This window comes from Strongylocentrotus purpuratus, unplaced genomic scaffold (genome assembly GCF_000002235.5).
Source record: "Strongylocentrotus purpuratus isolate Spur 01 unplaced genomic scaffold, Spur_5.0 spur5_scaffold_6, whole genome shotgun sequence".
Lineage (NCBI taxonomy): Eukaryota > Metazoa > Echinodermata > Echinoidea > Camarodonta > Strongylocentrotidae > Strongylocentrotus > Strongylocentrotus purpuratus.
The window spans coordinates 24803292-24824586 of record NW_022145612.1 but is presented as its reverse complement, the minus strand read 5'-3'; the positions used below and the strand labels follow the sequence as shown (position 1 = coordinate 24824586).

At 36.2% G+C, this 21295-nt stretch overlaps 1 protein-coding gene across 1 annotated transcript in view; it reads right to left on the bottom strand.

The window, feature by feature from the left end:
• The window catches only part of LOC583613 (reelin), a 67132-nt gene extending 46041 nt beyond the window's left edge, over nt 1–21091 (bottom strand). The window contains exons 1-13 of the mRNA XM_031000304.1: nt 20470–21091; nt 19427–19969; nt 15662–15881; nt 10456–10559; nt 10029–10101; nt 9478–9626; nt 8215–8311; nt 7299–7539; nt 4945–5105; nt 4091–4242; nt 3512–3627; nt 1084–1424; nt 248–360 (exon numbers count right to left, since the gene is read on the bottom strand). Coding sequence (XP_030856164.1) covers nt 248–360; nt 1084–1424; nt 3512–3627; nt 4091–4242; nt 4945–5105; nt 7299–7539; nt 8215–8311; nt 9478–9626; nt 10029–10101; nt 10456–10559; nt 15662–15881; nt 19427–19664 — 2005 coding nt within the window. The 5' untranslated portion in view covers nt 19665–19969; nt 20470–21091. The remainder of the gene's footprint in view (nt 1–247; nt 361–1083; nt 1425–3511; nt 3628–4090; nt 4243–4944; nt 5106–7298; nt 7540–8214; nt 8312–9477; nt 9627–10028; nt 10102–10455; nt 10560–15661; nt 15882–19426; nt 19970–20469) is intronic.
• Between the last annotated feature and the right edge of the window lie 204 nt (nt 21092–21295).

Sequence of the window (21295 nt, the reverse complement as noted above, 5' to 3'; positions counted from 1 at the left end):
GGTTACAATGTCAAAATCACTGATAAAATGTAAAATCTCTGTTTAATTACTTAACATCTAAACAAGACCATTCTTGCAATGGCTAGAATAGTCAGACTCTTACCCCAAAATAAGGAGGATAAATATTCGAATAAGAATACTAAAACTTTGTGAATATTATTATTTTGCGGAGTAGTAATTCTATAACATTCTTATCTGCACACTCTGTCACCTATATCACTTTCATTGATTTACTTAGGAATCTCACCATTATCGACAGCCCATTTAGTATTTGAGGAATCATGAACACTTTGACGCCATCTGAACCTGGTATGCTTCATCAATGCAGCTGTAGGAAGCGGAATGGTGATCCTTCTCCATCTATACAAACAAAAGATACAAAATGGTAAGGTGAAGATTTGATACTTTTGATAAATTGGGTGACATTATATATTCCAAGTGAGCTAAGTATGTATGATTCTAACTGATTGCAAAATTTTACGAAACACTTCTAAACGATGAAAGAAATTATCATCATTTCATTGAGAATCAATGCTATTCACCAGTGAGAGTAGTGGCATGTTACAAAAATACCATCGCCAGTGGCATAGCATAAACATTTTTAATTCTATAACGATGTATTTTTTATCATGGCATCAGCTAAACCAGTGCTGATTTGTGACTGGAATATCTTGTACTCATTTGTTCCATTCAAGACATTCCATATTCAAACGTATACAAATTTTGCATAGCAGGAAAACTCTACCAAGTTCACATCTTCAGCAGATCTTTGTGTTACAATGGTTGTTGAAAAGATAACCATGAAAAGTACAATGATTTCATTGCTACTCGGATTAACTGATATTAGATAATATTGTATGTTGAAAAAGAGAAAGAGAGAATTTCATGTGTAAGTATTCAATAGGAACAAAATATTCTTTCAATTTAATTTAATTCTTTCAATTCAATTTTTTGTGATCCCTTTTAATAACAATACCTCCTGTCCTAATCTAATACTACTTTGTTGTAATGCTATGTAAAAGAGTCATTTTGATGCAATATTTTCTATTTAGAGTTAGATATTAGGGAACCTTCAAAGCTAACCTTCCAGAAAAGTCTCCCGTTGTATACACACTATCCTCAGGTGTCATCACACCATCACACACACCGGGTAGACATTCCTGACGAACGAGGGACCACGATCGTCCCATGTCTGTTGAAAACTCCACCCTGACCTCTGTATCATCTGCTTCCGATCCGCAACGCAGGTTCAGGCCGAACTGCAGATGCATCGTGGGATACGATGGCTGGATCGGCAGAAGGAGGAGGTCGTCGATGGCCCACACGTTGCGATTCAAGCCATTGTGACGGGGTTGAGAGAGGCAAAACTTGGTAGACGAAGACTGGATCGTGGGTGGGAGGGCTACTGACACAAGCTGTGGTTTCTAAACATCACAGGAAATGACAAATTGAAGAAAAACTAGATGGAATTTTGACTGCGCGCAGTCGAAAATGATGCCTCCGCCATAGAGCAATTTAAACAAGTTTGGAGTTTAAATCTCCAGTGGTTCTTGAGATATCATGATAACAATCTCAATGTATGGAATTTCATAAGTTGACCTCTGTGACCCTTGACCTTTGACCTACGTGCTCCAAAATCTAATCAGATTGTCTTCCTATGGTGATACACACTATCATTAAGTTTGAAGTTTAAATCTCCAGTGGTTCTTGAGATATTATGATATGGTGATACATACTATCATTAAGTTTGAAGTGAAAATTCTCCAGTGGTTCTTGAGATATCGCGATAACGATCTCAATGTATGGAATTTCATAAGTTGACCTCTGTGACCCTTGACCTTTGACCTACGTGCTCCAAAATCTAATCAGATTGTCTTCCTATGGTGATACACACTATCATTAAGTTTGAAGTTTAAATCTCCAGTGGTTCTTGAGATATTATGATAACAATCTCAATGTATGGCATTTCATAAGTTGACCTCTGTGACCCTTGACCTTTGACCTACGTGCTCCAAAATCTAATCAGATCGTCTTCCTATGGTGATACATACTATCCTTAAGTTTGAAGTTTTTACATCTCCAGTGGTTCTTGAGATATCATGATAACAATCTCAATGTATGGAATTTCATAAGTCGACCTCTGTGACCCTTGACCTTTGACCTACGTGCTCCAAAATCTAATCAGATTGTCTTCCTATGGTGATACACACTATCATTAAGTTTGAAGTTTAAATCTCCAGTGGTTCTTGAGATATTATGATATGGTGATACATACTATCATTAAGTTTGAAGTGAAAATTCTCCAGTGGTTCTTGAGATATCGCGATAACGATCTAAATGTATGGAATTTCATAAGTTGACCTCTGTGACCCTTGACCTTTGACCTACGTGCTCCAAAATCTAATCAGATTGTCTTCCTATGGTGATACACACTATCATTAAGTTTGAAGTTTAAATCTCCAGTGGTTCTTGAGATATTATGATAACAATCTCAATGTATGGCATTTCATAAGTTGACCTCTGTGACCCTTGACCTTTGACCTACGTGCTCCAAAATCTAATCAGATCGTCTTCCTATGGTGATACATACTATCCTTAAGTTTGAAGTTTTTACATCTCCAGTGGTTCTTGAGATATCATGATAACAATCTCAACGTATGGAATTTCATAAGTTGACCTCTATGACCTTTGACCTACGTGCTCCAAAATGTAATCAGATTGTTTTCCTATAGTGATACACACTATCACTAAGTTTGAAGTTTAAATCTCCAGTGGTTCTTGAGATATCATGATAACAATCTCAATGTATGGAATTTCATAAGTTGACCTCTGTGACCCTTGACCTTTGACATACGTGCTCCAAAATCTAATCAGATCGTCTTCCTATGGTGATACATACTATCCTTAAGTTTGAAGTTTAAATCTCAAATGGTTCTTGAGATATCGCGCTAACAAACTCAATACAAGGAATTTCATAAGTTGACCTCTGTGACCTGTGACCTTTGACCTACGTACTCCAAACTCTAATCAGATCGTCTTCCTATGGTGATAAATACTATTCCCGAGTCTTAAGTTCAAATCTTAAATGGTTCTTGAGATATTGTGATAACGGTCAAACGGGACGGACGTACGGACGGACGTACGGACGTACGGACGGACAACCCGAAAACATGATGCCTCCGGCACCACCTTCGGTGGCGGAGGCATAAAAATTAGTTTAATTGAAACGAGAATATATCTTAAATTACAAGCATATCTATTTACTTACAATAATTTGAAGATATAGAATTCTTTAACAAATTTTAACAGAATTGCCATTTGTAAGGCTACATGTATGTGCTGTGAATGTAAGTGCTTTGAATTCGTTTTTTTTTTAAAATCAATTTTGTGTAAAACGTAGGTTCCGTTAGATATAACCCTCTTCCATTTTAGAGACATTGTATTAAGCGCTATATAAATGCAGAATATTATTAATAGGTCTACATAAAGTTCAACTGCACTATCAGCTTACCTTGTGTGAATCATGGGGTAAGATGTGTAGCAGCACCGGTGCATCATTGCCAGACACCTGGGCATACACAGAGACCTGGACTAGCTCAGAGTCTGCTGGGTCACATGATCCACCACCTGACATGGATGGTGTGACGGAGAGTGAGAGTGAGAGTGAGAGAGAGAGAGAGAGAGAAAGCAAAAGAGACTCTGTATGAATTGTTAAGTGTTAATTATCTTTAATGTCTCTTCTTCTTCTTCTTCAAGATAATCTGCCTCCTTCAATACTGAAGATTCTTGCAGATGTCTATATAGTATACTCAGCCTGATTGGGGTGTGCAGGTGGACAACTACACCGGGGTTTCCCCCTACTACTCTTATACGAATAGTGCAGTGGGTTCTTAACGTGCAAGGGTGGTGACTCTCCTGTACACGGAGCCTCCATTTAACATCCTATCTGAGGGACGGATGAACAAATTACATAAAAATGTTGAAATTGCAGAAAAAGCACTCAAGGTCACTAAAAAAGATATTCCATTGAAGTAGGAAAAGCTCATGTTAGAATGTAAAAAACTTCGACAAATACAGAAACTGTTCTTACCCATAATGTAGTAAAAGCGAAGGTTGCCCATGTTGGTTGTATTGAGGTATGGAGTGCAGACTAGTCTCTCGTCTAAGCCATTCATGACGAGTGAGTTGTTAGAGTGTACTACATCACACATCTGGCTGGCCTCTGCACCGCTCACTTCCCAACTGTATAACACAAGGAAAATAAAATCGTACAGGTCTGTAATTATTGGATTCCAAAAAAGGCCAGAGCAATACATATAATTCTTTGTAGAGAAGTTGTGGCTTTTACTTCTGGATAATGGAAACACTTTCATCAAGAATTTGAGGATTTGAAGTATTGTTGATCTGGAATATGCATACAGATAGAGATGAAGAAATGGTTTCAAGAAGACATTCCCTAATGGCAACCCAAGGGTAGATGATGATGATGATGATGATGATGATGATGATGATGATGATGATGATGATGATGGTGATGATGATGATGATGGTGATGAAGATGATAATGATGATCTAACAAACTTGTTTGAGAAATGGAATGGCAATCAACCTCACAACTGGCAATCACACAATTCAAAGAAGCTTTATTGCAAAAATAAAATGATGAATATCTAGCACACATTTATCACTAGTCTCTGTGTAAAGAGTAGGTTATATTCAGATGGTGTGAAAATAAACTATTTCTTCAATATCTTAAGTTTCAAGTTTCTGTTTTCAAAAATCCCATCAACTCTACAGAGAGTAGAAAGACAAATAAGTGCGAATGACAGAGAATTTTAAACTGTAAATGAAAACCCCTTGCAAATACCTGCAACAATATTTGATACGTTATTTGTTATGTTTGTTTGTTTGTTATGTTTGTTATATTTGATATGTTATACTTACTCATTTAGATCCTCGATGGACTCGAATCTCTCAGAAAAGCCTGGATGACCAATATCTTGCCACAGGTTGAGGTCTTGAGAAGTGACAAACTGGTATTCATCGGTCTCTGTTTCTTCATCACCATGGAAACAAAGGGCATTCCCACTGGACTGACAATACTCCTGATGGAGGGAGAGGAGAAATAACATTTTTTGAATTGTATATTTGTTCATGATTTCAAAACAATAAAATCTGTTGTATTCTAAGAAAATTGCTTGTGAATGACACTGCCTCTTGTAGGAAACAGGGGAGACAGAGACAGAGAGAGAGAAATAGAATAGAGAGAAGAGAGGAGCAAAGGAGATAAGAGAAAGACATAATAGAAAGAGAAAAAAGAAAAGAGAGCAGAGAAAAGAGAGAATAGAAAAAAGAGAAATGAGAAGAAAAGGAGATAAGTGAAAGAGATAAGTGAAAGAGAGAAGAGACAGAAGAGAAGAAAAAGGAGATAAGAGACAAAAGAGACAGAGAATATATAAGTAACAAGAGGAGAGGAGGATAAATGGAGATAATACCAAAAAAATGATGATATACCTAACTTAGATGGGAATCTCTGCAAAACAGTAACAAGAAAGCTGCAATAAACAACCATAAATGAGGAAAACATGGGCATAAAAACTAACTTGACATAACAAAAATACAGATATGGAGCCTAGTCACACTCTGGAACTTTACAGTACAGTAAAAGTGGCATAACATCCTATATACTACCTCTATATGACATGCAGCAAACTTACTTATTCGACATATATGGCTCTTGTAGAATTAACTAACAAAATATCTCTAGTATTCGAGGAAAAGAAATTTCTTATTGGTATATTTTTAGATTTATCGAAAGCATTCGACAGCATTAATCACAAAATACTTTTAAACAAAATGGAACGCTATGGTATAAGAGGTACACCCCTAAAATGGTTTTGGAGTTATGTCAGTGATCGTAAACAATATACATTTATAGACAACCACAAATCTGATTTATGTAATATATCTGTTGGTGTGCCCCAGGGATCCGTTTTGGGGCCCCTATTATTTCTATTGTTCATAAATGATCTTCAATTTACTAGTGATGTATTATACTCAATTATCTTTGCCGATGACACAAGTCTCTTTATTTCAGGTAATGATGTAGCAGAAGTTAATAATGTATTGAACGTAGAAATGAAAAATGTTACCAAGTGGTTCTCTGCTAATCGATTGGCTGTAAATATTGATAAAACTTGTTACATGATATTCAAACCTAAGAATAAGTTCATTAATGAAGACTTAATACAAATATTTATTGGAGATTGCTTAATACAACATGTTAAACAAACAAATTTTTTAGGAATTACAATTGATGATAAAATAACATGGAAATTACATATTGATGACATTTGTTCAAAAATTTCTCAAGCCGTAGGGGTAATGCATAGATTAAGAACTGTTGTTCCAATGAGGATTCTTTTAACCCTGTATTACACAATGATTTTACCTTATTTATCATATTGCAATATTGTATGGGGTAACAGTGCACTGTATCTTAGAAATAGAATTGGAGTACTCCAGAAGCGTGCAATACGTGTTATTTGCAATTCACAACCTCTTGCCCACACAACCCCTTTATTTCAGCAGTTGAGTATTTTAAAAGTGGATCAAATGTGTAATTTGCAAATTGCAATTTTTATGTACTCCTATTTTAAGAACATTTTACCAGATAGTTTTAATAATTATTTCACTTCAAATTGTACAATTCATAGCCATAGTACCAGAAATTCAAATCACTTAAGATTACCGTTATATAAATATAGTTTCTCTCAAACAACAATTTCTTACACTGGTGTAAAATCCTGGAATTCAATACCAGAAGAGATTAAGAACAGTCCGACACTTTCTAATTTTAAACGTAAATTTAAACTGTATATTTTACATAAAAACAACTCACAAACTTATAGTGGTACAATATAATTTTTTTGTTTGCCTGTTTAATTTGCCAACTTAATTTTGTTTTATCATGTACTTTACATCGCTATTGTTTGTGGGTTTTTGGTTTGTTTTTGTTTTTTATTTGTTTTTATATATAAAATATCCAAAATATCTAATATTCTTCTGGGGATTGGCCTCGACAGGACAGGACCCTGGCCTTTGTTGGTCCCCCCACATGTTTTTTATATCTACATGTATTTAGTTGTTCTTAGATTTTGTTCGCTATTTGTTTCTCTTAATATTATTGTTTGTTAATTGTGTATTTTTTATACGTCTGAACATGTATGTATACTTGTTGTTTTTTATGAACCACATGTGGAAATAAAACTTGAACTTGAACTTGAACTTGAACTTACTCGAATGGCACCGTTTGGGAAGAAGAGCCAACTGGTTGGGTCTACTGGATCAAAGTCCTCCTGAAGTGAAGTCGGTCTATGAGCCATGTTTGTAATGAGGACATTGTCCAACGCCCAGCAGCCTCTGTAATGGTGGGCATCCATGGCAAGGTCCTGATGGAAGCGAAGGGAGACCTCTTCAGTCCTCGCTGCTACAGGCAGGTGGACGATGTGGATGCTGGTACTGCCATCAGAGGGCGCTCTGGGATACAACACGAGGAGGAGGAGGAGGCGGTTACGTTTTTTTTTTCAATGATTAAAGAGATAAATTGTAGGGGATAGAGCAGTCTGATGGACTAAAAACATAAAACATTGAAGAACGATTAAATAATAATTATAATCTTTTTAAAGTCCACTCCAAATTTTATTAAGTTGAACCGAAAATGGAAATTCTTTTTGCCCAATTGATCGTGAGCCCAGCAGCCACTGAGCAGCACCAGATCGACGTTGCTCTATCCCTTATTGTTGAACGCCAAACAAGGTAGCAGCAACTCCCGTTTTTTAACGGATAAAGCAAGGCCTAAACTCTCATAGACTTTTTCTTGTTTTTGAAATACAATACTTCAAAAAATAGAAATGAAACATCTCTGAATCATTACAAAGAAATTTAAATAACCAATAAAATATGTCTCATAATAACAGAATGACTTCCTTGTGACTACCTACCTATATATATATATAAAGGACAGTAAAAGGGCAATTACCTTTCTCTATCAAAAAGTGTAGCACATGTAAATGATGCTTTTAATGTTGTTATTGATCTATTTACATATCTCAAACAACTGACTTATAAATGTAACTATTTCAAGATTATTTTTCTTTGCATTCTAAGACAAATCTGTTGTCAGAAAATAAAAGTATGAAAAGTATCTCTCACCTGATTTTATCAATGATATGCCAATCAACCTTGGTATTAACGGCAAAGGAAACAGTGATACTGTAATCATCAGTTCCTGGTTTACAGTGACCTGAGCCTGGAAATAGAACATTTAAAAAATGAATCATATTACTCATCGAATGCTCATCATGTTTTTCATTGTCTAGTTGGGTCTGGGATTGCTCATGTTAGAATGTTCTTCTCTCTGTATGATTGACATTAAATTTAAAAATATTTATGAGTACATATTTGGTTTGAAAATAATGACACTGGATGTACTCAATCATCCAAATGGAGACAGATGTCATGAAAATGATTCTCTACACACTACTACATAAAATATTCTGAAAAAAATAATATGAATGATTTGAAAATGTGTTTTTATCTTAATCACTACTACATGTATTGCAGATTAGCAATGACCTAAAAACCAAAAATATATCATTGTCTAGTTAGGTCTGGGACTGCTCATGTTAGAATGTTCTTCTCTCTGTCTGATTGACATTAAATTTTAAAATATTGATGAGTACATGTATGGACTGAAAACAATGGCACTGGATGTACTCAATTATCTAAAAAGAGACAGATGTCATGAAAAATGATTCTCTACACACTACCACATAACATATTTCTAAATAAAATGATATGAATGATTTGAAAATATATATTTTCTTAATCACTACATATTGCAGATTAGCAATGACCTAAAAACCAAAAATAAATCAAATTAAACGGATACTAGTCCATAAACAATAACTTCCTTTCACTAAAACCATTCACATGCATGTGTGTTTCTAAGTTCTTCACAATGAATAATAATAATAATAATAATACATTTTAGAGCGCAGAAACTATCAAACATTAAGTATATATTCTACTGTGCTACAAGAGCTCCTGATATGCTTAGATTTACAGTTAATTAAAAAGATGTGTTTTCAGTTTTGATTTAAAGACATTTACCGATGGTGATTTCCTGACTTCAAATGGCAGGTTATTCCACAGTTTTGGGGCTGCACAAGCAAATGCTCGACCACCTAGCGTTATTTTTGTTTTGAAAGATGGGATCTGCAGCAACAAAGTATCTCGGGAACTGCGCAAGTTGCGATTGTGTTGATTAAGTTTGAAATTCAACAGTTCTTTGATATAAGCTTGACCAAGAAGTCAAGCATACTGGTAACCCATGTAGATTTCTTAAAAATTGGGGTGATCCGTGCGAATTTGGAGAAATAAAATTGAAATAATATGAGATGACTAGATTCTCACTGATGGCAAATTGGAGAGCTGAAGCAGTAGTCGTATTAAGATGAACGGTGTTGAGCTCTCGCTGTCCAAAGGAATCACAAAATAGGGCGGAGTTGCCGTGAAGGACAGCCCCACACGCATCACTGATGTTACCTCCATATATCTCTGACCTATGTCATTGAATAACAAGGGACAAATTTATATAATAATCCATAGAGGAAGTCAAAAGATAACAAATAAACATAAAGAGGGATAGTTAAAATAGATTTTTGGAAATATATATATAGTTACAGAGATGAATAGTGACACAGACATACAGGGATACACACAAAGATAGGCAGCAGGGAAGACAGAGTTTAACAAGAAAAATGGAAAGATGACTTTGGAACAAATTTACTGTAGAATGATTCAAGAAAGAAAGGATGGAGTACAACGATTATGCAACTAACAAAAATAACTAACAAGTGAAGATATATGGTGCAGATATAAAAACAAACTAAAATAAAAAAGAAAATGAGGGGAAGATAAGATCATGATTTCAAACATATCTTTACTTCTACTGGTATCCTTACCATATTGTGTAGTCCAGTTCAGGTGAAGAATCAAAGTCATCTCTGAGAATCACCCCATCACTGTGTATCATTGCTAGAAAATGTAATGAAAAGAAAATGAGGAATGAAAAGAAGGAGAGGAAGAAAATGAGCTACTTAACCTTAAAATAAAAGTTGAACATTCTAAGCGAAATATCATAAGTACACCTGTAAATGTACATAATTTAACAAATTCATGACATCATGAATGATATATATATATATATATATATATATATATTATATTTTTTTGTATTCACGCAACTACAGCATTTACTGCATATCATACAAATATTGACTGCTTTGAGGGTCGCACTTAAAACTATTGCCCAAGGTGATCTCGTAACTGAACTATGCCCTCTTGGTATGTGGTATATGAAATGTAATATGATAACTATATCTTTCTTACCTAGTTGTGGTCTGAAGGGAGATGGAGTAGGCATGCCTGCCTCACAGAGCTGCAGGGCCATCACATCCTTGAAAAGAAGATGTTGGTAGGACACTGCTGTCACCCTGAGGACAGCAGAAAAGGAGAGAGAAAGAGAGCGAGAGAGAGAGAGAGATGGAGAGAGAGAGAGTGAGTGAGTGAGAGAAAGAGAGAGAGATGAGAGTTAGAAAAGATATTGAGTTATACTGCATGTCATATACAAAAAGGGAGACAAGTTGTGGGACAAAATTACAAAGCAAAAAGTACAGAGAAGTAAGAAGGGAGTCAATGGAGGCGACAGCAGAGGGAGAGAGAGAGGGAGAGAGAGGGAGAGAGAGAGAGAGAGAGAGAGAGAGAGAGAGGGGGTAGGATAGTATAGAAACAGAAAATAGATCATTGAAATAAATTGACCAAGTCAATTATCTTACAAGAGTACAAAAAATGAGGTACATAGATTAAGATTCAAACTAAGAAAAAAATATGAATTATGAGGTGGATGCAAAGAAGATAAGATTAGATGTTAAAAGAAATAAAAACTTGAATGACTTATTAAATGACAAAGATCAAAAGAGAAAGTCAAAGAAAAAAAGTAACAAATAGAAAGATGGAGACATTTTTAAAGACAATTTTCATACTTTCTCTATGGAGCAAATAGATTTTTTTTTCAAATCTTGCTAACGCAACAATCTTGGTCTTGCCTTGAAACCTGCAAATGATCTCAAATAAATACAAAATATCAACAACAAAAAACCCCAACACCTCAAAATAACCATTAAGAGCTCGAAACATCTGGAAGTCGTCTGGATCAAACAATGAAGGTCAAAGATGAGCTAAAAGATATCATCCTAAATCGTTATTTCGTCTGAGATTTCTAGGGTAAAGACAGAAAAATAAAAAGGAAGAGAATGCCGGCTGCCAACATTTGAGAGAATTCTGTGTACATAAATGTCAGGGGCAACATAAATATCCTTGGGGTACCGAGAAGCTATGAAAAAGATCAAACATAAAACAACCTTGATAAATGTCAATCACTTTTTAATGTTTCCACTTTTTTACGCCTTGCAATTCAGTTACAAAACAATCATTTCATGTGTAATGAAAAACAGTGACTTGATGTCAGAGACATGCATTCCTTTGGGACCTCGTTATGGACAATGTTAGAAATAATTGGCTATTTTTTACCTAACATGATATTTATCACACTGTTTTAAAGGTGAACATGAACATTCGCTAAAGTGGAATGACAAAAATGACACAAAAGTGAAAGATGTTGAGTCATTCTTAACTCCAAAAATCACATGCAATTCAACTAAATGAGATTTTTCTTTTTTTGGTAAGAAACAGCCCTAGAGCATTTAAAGATGAAGTTGAGTTCTGGTCATGCAATTGCATTGTAATAGAAACGGTGTGGAATCAATCAGAAAAGGTTGATCATCTAGCAGATAAGTGTTCGTGTGTATTGCAAGGTTCTGGAATCATCAAAATGATAAGATTTTTGGCCAAGTCTTGGTAAAGTGACAAGCTCTGTACACAGAAAGATGTATATGGGACTACACGAACACGTGGCGTAAAAATCCGTCCCGATTTTTACGATGTTACATGCCATATTTAGAATATGAATGCATTTGAAGAGCCATGCTTGTCAAGGAACATGATTTATCTGATGTTCTTCCACACTTGCATAATAACACTGATAACGCTCACAAATTATTTTTCACCTCTTCCCAGAACTCAACCTTATCTTTAAATCTTTTTGGGAAATAACAGATCTCCTTCTTTTTAAAGATTTCAATGTGACCTTGTCTATTACTCATTGGCCAATACATTATGTTTGTCTTACTGGACACCGCAGACTGTAACAGATGCAGAGGAAATCAGTTTGACCATGCTAGAGACACCTGAAATGGACTGGCAAATTAATAAGGAAGGATTTCTGCAAAACAAAAAGTATCTTATTTTAATCTAGCTCAAAGTTCAGATGACAAGCAAGGTCGGATACAAGGTGGTTAGTTCTACTGTATACAATTAGGAAGGGAGGTGACTTGATCTTTTTCTTCAATTTTTTTGTTGTTCTTTCTTTTTTGGTGATTTTTTTTTTTTTTGAGAGAGAGAGATAGAGCTTTTAAGTACCAAAAGGTCATCCCTTCTAATGTAAAAAATCACTTCCAAGATAGCTGCCAATTGTGTATGAAGAATTTGGTTACAGTTTCAATAGACTTGAATCATGAGGTTTATAAGTAGAACTGAACAAAAAAATAAGAATTTTGTAAATAGATGTTAATTTTGTCCGATAATGAGCTCCTTGCAAAGAATTCTATATTTAAATAGATGGAAAGATCAGCTTAATTACAGACTTTAAAAAAATGAAAGTCATTCACCAGGAAACTACAAAATTTGATCTACTTTTTGATTTTTTATTTAAATGAAGCAGAAAAGCACTACCAAAACTTGACCATAAGGTTATACATGTATTACAGGTCCATTTCTTGGAAAGAAGAATATTACACACTTCTTTTCCTCCCCCTTAAAACTATTCACTTGGAGATCTTGCTAAGAAAAGAAAAAAAAGCAATTTAAAAAAATTGTCTTCCGCTTTTATATATCTTTTCATATGCAGCACGAAGGTTTTAAAATACACGTATTTAAGATTTTTTGTTCTCTCCTCAAAAAAATCAAATTAGAAAGAAAACCCTTTCTGCTCCAGTACTTTTTATTTAAACAGCCCAGAACAAAACAATTGGACAGGAAACAGTATTTACCACAGCTCTTGGCTAAGTTAGCAAACACCCAGGAGCCTGCAAAACCACAATTGTTTGGGGTGATTGCTCCTCACAAATCAGAGGAAATTATCGTGACAGGAAGGTGGGAAGATGGATTGGAGAGAGAACTATATGGCAGAAAAAGGAAACTTTTATATAACTGAAGAAAGAATGGAAGCACTGTTTACAGGTTGCTGCAAACCTGCTTTATGTGGAATTTGAGTGAGAAAGCAAGAGAGTGTCATGAATTTCTAAAGAGGTTTTCTAGATGGTTAACCCGTTGACTACTGAATTATGTAGTTCCCATAGGCTTAAAGGAGCTACACAAAGAAAATTCACTAACAACTCATAATTAGAACAAATTTATGGATGGAAAGATTTTCTCTTGAAAAACACGAACAATTTGCTGAGAAATCATATAGATATCATGGAAAGGCGTAGAATGCAATTTTTCAAGACCCTCCTTAGACCCCCGAACGCCCCTGAACGTAAGTCAAACACACAAGCATAGCGAGCTCTAAATAGTGACGTCACACACTGGACGAACAGCTCAGTGCCGTGTAGCAGTATGCAGCTAGCCAGCCGTGTCCCGTATGTGACGTCACAAATATTGACGCTCTACAAAGGACCGCTGAAGGCAGAAAATCTGGATCTCAAAACTAACATTTTTGAGAGTTGATTTCTGCGGGCCCCAAACATATTTTGAAGAGAAGAGTTGTTGTATTTGATCGGCAAGGCTTCCCCTTTGCAATGATATGAGTTTGGCATCAATTCAAAACACTTTTGATTCTTCATGTGGTTACTTTAATACAGGGACCACCCGGTTCCAGTAGGCAATGGGTTAAGTGAGTTGTCATACTTTTCTCTCATCTTAGTATGACCCAGTATTTAGTCTTGCATTGTGAACTGTAATGTAGTTAAATTTTAAAAATGGGAAGAAAGGGGAAAATCTAGCTGAAAAAAAGGGAAAGTAATTAGAATTAGGGAATGGGGATATAGAAAAAAATGTGCGGCAATAAATAGTTTAAAACACAAGTGTTGTATACTAAAGTTGCTCCAAGGAAATAAACAAGGTATTATTCCAGGTCATGGGTTTCTACTTTTATCTGTGCTGTCCATTAAAGGGATTGGGTAACTTTGTCTCAGATTCTGAAACAAACTCCTGGATTTAGCTCATGCTGCAATCATAATGATAAACCTTTAGGTCATACATGAATCCCATGATTTTTACAAGCAATCACCTGTTTGATTATCAAGATATCTATGATTGGAATTAGAAATTTCAGAATTTGTTTTCCTAACAGTTTTTATAACACTACAGTCTATTGGCAAAAATGAGTATGGTAAAGATTTTTAACTTTTTTGAGGCACTTCATGATATTTGAAGAGCATTTCTTTTTTTAGGGCTTTAATATTACACCATATCACAGACACTGATAACACATACGGCCATCCATCTTGGATTTAACATTGTTAAAGCTTATCTGCCATAGTTTACAGGACGGATTAGACCGCCCTACAAGGTCACTGGACAGGTGGTTTTCTCATCAACTCAGCTCTCAGTTAACATAAAAAAAAGAGGATCATGGGGGACCAATGGTCACCGATTAGGCATTGTTTGTTGTATAGAGGGCGCAAGTAGCTACAAGTAGTGCAGTGCAGGCGCGTAGCCAGGGGGGGGCGGTGGGGGCGGTCGCCCCCCCCAAAACGCCGGCCAAAAAAAAAAAAGAGAGAGAAAGAGGAGAAAAAAAAGAAAGAGGACGTAGGAAGAAAAAGGGAAAAGGAGTCGAGAACGGTACAATGAATCGTCAAAGCTTCCGCGCTTCGCGCGGGAAGGGGGAAACTGAATTTCAAATGAAGAAATATGAGTCGGGAAAGGTACAACGAATCGTCTTCTTTCTCTAATAATTTAATGAAACGTCAAAGCTTCGCGCGAGAGGGGGGGGGGGAAGAATTCAGACAAGGATTAAGAGTCGAGAAAGGTACAACGAATTGTCTTCTTTCTCTAATAATTTAATGAAACGCCAAAGCTTCGTGTGAGAGAGGGGAGGGACTGAATACAGATAAGGATTAAGAGTCGAGAGAGGTACAACGAATCGTCTTCTTTCTCTAATAATTTAATGAAACGTCAAAGCTTCGCGCGAGAGAGGGGAGGGACTGAATTCAGACAAGGATTATGAGTCGAGAAAGGTACAACGAATCGTCTTCTTTCAAAGCTTCCGCGCTTCGCGCGGGAGGGGGGAAACTCCCCCCTCCCTGCACCCACCCCCCTAGGGAGCGCGCTTTGCGCGCTCTTTAAGTGATTCGCACGCTTCGCGTGCTCACTACCGCCCCCCCTAAAATGAAATCCTGGCTACGCGCTTGGTGCAGTGGGCCTTTAAATGATGCCTTTAATCTTGAAGTGGGAATGAAATCAAACGTAAACTCACATGAAATTGATGCAGCCTGTACCAGCAGGAGGTGCTATCCACAGGAAGGTGCTGTGTCTCTGAGCCGACAGACTATGGTACTGATGGATCATGGTACAGACTGAGGATGCAGGACTTAGGAGACCAAAGCTTGATAGTTGTGGCAGGGCTTGGGCCGTAGACGATTCATAGAGACCGATCACTTGCACTTGGGTAAAGTCGCTGCTGCTGGAAAGTGTGACTGAAAGATATGAACGAATGTTTGCTCTTTATTTATCAATCATCTCTAAGCTGAAAACTATGATATTGATGGATCATGATACGGACTAATGTTGCAGGACTCAAGAGACCATAACTTGAAATTTGCAGTGTTTGAGTCGTATAGGACTAATAGACACCGACAACTTGTACCTGGGTAAAGTCATTATTGCTAGAAAGTGTCACCGAATGAATTGAAAGAACACTATGAAACATTATGAAAGAAACTCTGATCTGACAAACTTTGAGACTGACAGATGATGCAGGACTTAGAAGACCAAACTTGATAGTTGTGGTAGTGTTTGGGTTGTAGATGGTTCGTAGAGACTGATCACTTGCACCTAGGTGAAGTCACTACTATAGTACTACTTGAAAGTGTCACTGATAGATATGAGAAATGGGTAGTTGCTTCTTTTTTTTTTATCATTCAAGAATAAGTTAAATTTTTAGTATATTTCTTTCCCTGCACCTAGAGGTCAATTTTTTTTTTTAAACAGTAGATGAAAGATTTATACAAAAAAAGTAATTTAACAGACTTTATCAACATGATGAATAATGGACATTAACAATAATATTTCAAAAATAGCTGTTCAACATTAGAACCATGGAAATTAGGACTACATGTACTTGCAAAGTTTCTAGCCAAACAATTCTTATCTAACTTCTGTTCATGCACTCTTCCTCTTGCACTTCACTTTACTCTTGAAATGACCTTTATTTATAGGCCTTTTAACATCGGATACACCATGTATGAAAAGTCAGAAAGACACTCCGCTTTGCATGCTATCTGTTCTTTGTGAGGTCATAGTTGTAGTACTGACTAACCACAAAGATATGCTGCAATGTGAATATACTCACTGTGAACTCTGAAAATATGTCATGATATGAATGAACCTGAGAAGTTTTGATGAAAGAATGGTGCCAGTTTATAATCCCTCAGCCTATTACTACCATCAGCCCTACTCCAGTTAAAACTATTCTCATCGCATAACAACTAATCCACCTGCCTAAATTCTTTACATCAATGTATTTCACATGAAATGTCTTGGTTCACGTCTCAAATTCATATATCATGTGCAAAGTGCCTGCCTAAAAATGGATTACGGGAAATGTAAGGTACAACATGATCTAGTGAGTAGTGGAGGGAGAAAAACATGGGTGGCAGGAGGGTTAAGTTATTTCAATTGCTCCAAATCTTCTTTCTCAGAAATAAGCTCTTATATAATGTTTTGTTTGTATCTTAAACATTTACATAAGGTCCAAACTGAAATTGAAATTTATCAGTCTGATAATACATGCAGGGCCCTGTCTCATAAAAATGTTTATAAAAAAAACAAGTGTTATATTTCTCTACAAAAATGTGATCCCAAACAATAAAATGCAATAATTTCAGTAGCCTAGAGAAGCTATTGAAGCTGGTTATTGATAATACATTTTATGAAACAGGACCCTGGTTCCACATAGGAGACGGACAACACATGCAGGCCAAGCAAATAAAATGACATTAACCCAAATGGCCAAGATCCGACAGTTTGGAGTTGGTGTGGCAGTGTGACTGTGACTGTGAGTGACTGGGGTATGACTATTTTGTGTTTATCAGAAGATATCATTGATGGCAAAGAAAACATTTCAATAAACTTTCATGTAAATCTCTCTATACATTTACTCACCAAACACCCAGGCTGTGGTTAATACACCCATTAGTTAAATGTTCAAATACTCCACAGAGTTTATCGCTTGTCAGAGATAGCAGGTGACAGCTATGTTGACCTTTGACCTGAAAACTCTCATCCAATCAGTCTTCACCTCCTTCAAACTGTTTACATTCATAGAGCTGAAAAGCGCATCTAATAGCTTTCACTCTGATAACCCTAGACACCCGAGAGTTTGTGGAAAAACCCAGATAATCCCTGGAAAAAATGTGTTGTACCAACTGACATTTGCTGGGCTAAAATACTTACCGGTATAGGGAAAACCAAAATGCAGTTTTCATGTACATCATACAGTTAACAACTAAATTATTCATACTCAATACCAAGTTGTGTAATTTCTCAAGTACCGGGTATGTAACAAATTTGTCCCGATTTATGTTTCTTGAGAATGTGACATATTAAAGCTTATAAATATCGAAAAGTATTCAAGAATTAAAGGCCCCGATTCAACCAGTCCACACTGAGTTACAAAAAGAACATCGAATGTACAATGGGTATGAATAATTGAGTAATAGCTATTAATCCAAAGAGAGAAAAATACCCTATGTACAGTTTGTAGCAATAAAAAATGTAATAACATAACCTCAGATTGCTACATCAAGTGACAGTGGAATTTTAAGCCATCTAAAACTTAAAATTAGCTTGCTGATATTTCATTTTGATTAGCTACGCTTCTTCTCAATCTAGAAACTGCAGTATAAATAAATGCAAACTTAAAGTTTGCAAAGTTTACTCTGAATGATTTCCATATTTGACAATGTTGTTGAAGTCACCTTTAACACACCATATATGTAGACCCTAAATACCTACATTTAAACAAATAATGATTATATCAGTATTATACAACACTTAAAGAACTAACTCAATGACATTGTTCAAGCAGGGTGACAGGAGAGTATATAAAGTGTACTTTAAAGCGTACTTTACACCTTAGCTACGTTGAAACCAACATGCAGGTACACAAATCATAAGGTGGAGCACAACATAATTTTGCAAATGAGCATTAAGCAGCGTTAACCATATTTATTCAACCAACTAATGGTATGTCACCTAGCAAACATGATAATCAGTCCATGCCACCCAGGAAACCACATTGTTTGATTTTACCGATTAAAGCAACAAAACCGCTTGACAAACAGGTGAACTGTCTGTGGTGGGGGAAAGTCCACTGAAATTGATGAGTTCCTCTTTTTAGAACTGTTGAAACTATTGGGGGTTAGTCACAATGATACGGTTTCCTGAGTATCTGGAAACATGCAATATCTTGAGACTTACCTGGATCAGACGTAAAAATCCCCAACTGTAATATTATATGCTAATTCACTTACTACATAAAGAGGGCACTGCCCTACCCAGTACAACCTGTATCACGCATGAGGTTCATGCAGTCGTATTGTTATGAAGTATCCGATTTCCATTCCTTTAAAGTTACTTATTATACTTTAGGTAGTTGAACATAATACAAAAAAGATGTAATTATATCATAACGATTTGAAAATGAGGTTTTACCAACACATTTTTATAATAATCATCAAACATTTGCAAGCAGAAAACTCCAAAACATTTCATCAAAGATATGTTTAGCTGCCAAAAACCCCCTTAGTTTCCTTGCCTCCCCCATATAAGAGAAATTGGCTTTATTACATTTTATTTTTTGTTATCAGATTATACTTTGTCATTAACATATCTTATACACTCAAATCTCTTTTCAATCACATTCATGAAAGATAAAATCATTCCTTTTCCTTTTTATTTACATGTATATTTTTCTTCACCGTAGAATTTTGTTTCATTCATATAACGAGAAGCACCTTACCTTGGTATATATCTTGAGGAACGTAGTGACTGGGGTTGCCATGGATACTGATGGAAAGTGCTACTTCTCCTTCCTCATCTCCACCCTCATCCGATGCACTGCTGTATGAACAGGGGAAGGTGAATGGCATCAATTGGGCCGTGGCAAGGCTCAAGAGGACCAGCAGCTCAAGCCCGAAGACGAAAAGTCTCCTAGTCCCACCCATAGCGGTAGATGTTCTGCTATTCTTGCTCAGCATCGACGACGAGTCACAGGACGTCGACTTCAGTCTAGGGGTTTTAAAATGGTGCAATAATTAGGAACACCTCACGTATTTCATATTGTCTTCCTATGTTTGTTTATGATTCCATTCCATCGACTTCAGTCTTGGTTTTAAAATGGTGCAAGAATTAGGAACACCTCACACATTTCATATTCTCTTCCTATGTTTGTTTATGGTTCCATTTACGATCGATCAGGCCGAGACAGACTCCCAGGGCAACCAGAGACACATCAAACGTAATCCTCAAGCATTCCTTTTCCTTCCTTTGTGGAGCTCATTTCCTGAAGAAGAAATAAAAAGAAACATTACCAATGTCATAAACTGGTGCATATATATATACCTGATTTAAACATTCATAAAAGTTTTAAAACACAGTGCATGTTCAATTTGCATAATTCACAAGCAGGATGAAAACGTGATGTGATAATAGCAATGCTTAGAAAAAAAAGAATGGAAGATATACTCTACAAAATGTTCATATACATCACCAACATCGACTGACTTGCTAAACAAGAAAAATTTTCTATCCTATTTCACAAGACAGTTTGCAGGTCATAAAAATGTGTACAAAATGCCTGCTGACCTGGTAATATTATTCAATAAATAAAAGTCTTTTATTTTGAACAATCATAAGTTAATAAGATTGAAAAGTTATTCAACTCTACATTTTTTTTTCCAGGCCATGAAAGACGGAGTGTTCCCTTTCAACTGAAAAAAACCAAACATTTATGTGATGATCAAAAGAGCATGAAGTTATCACTCAATGTACTAATCAACATACCTTAATGTAAATAATCCTTTGCGTCCTTCAGACATGCGTCATTTCCCATAAAGCAAATTAGGAATAACCTCCAAAGATTTGAGACAGGACTTTAACGAGCTCCAGAATGAGATTGACAGGTCCTTGCCTCTGGATTCAGCTCTCCGCACAAGTAGATGACACCTTATATCCAAGCAAAGGATCTATGTCTCGAAATGTTCTGATTTTGGTCGACCCAGTCACCATGCGCTCAGCTTCCAAAATGATCCATCTACCTCAGCTACAAACCCTGGTCTAATCTAGATGAAGCCTAGACCCAATTTCTGTAGCTAGCTATAACCTCAACCGTTCAGACAGATTAGCTCATTCTATGTAGAGGGGGAGACAGAATTGCACCAGGGTGATAGATAGTAGATACCAATTTTGCGCATGATTGGGTGTCATCTGTCTAGCCTGTATTTTTATGCCACCATTAAACAACCTGATTGCATTTCCCCCATCCTGAATGTCAATCAACTGTCAATGCTAGTTGACAAAAAGAAATCAATTGTACTCAAAAGAATAAGAAATTGTCCCAGTAGGTTGCTCAATTTGTTTAGTACTGTGGTTTAACGACCCTCTTTCACTACTTCTGGTAGCTCTATTATCTGGTCTTCCCTTTGTTATCTTTGACCCGATCCACCCTGCAACCTTCGTTTTTAATCTCTCTTCACCTTGCTTAGACTTCATTATCAAAGTCCCCCTCTTCAGTTACCCTCTCTCTGCCCCACTTCCTCTCGTATCCCTTTTGTTTCTTTTTTAATCTGCCTTCTCTTAAAGCCCAAATGCACTACTTATAGCTACTAGC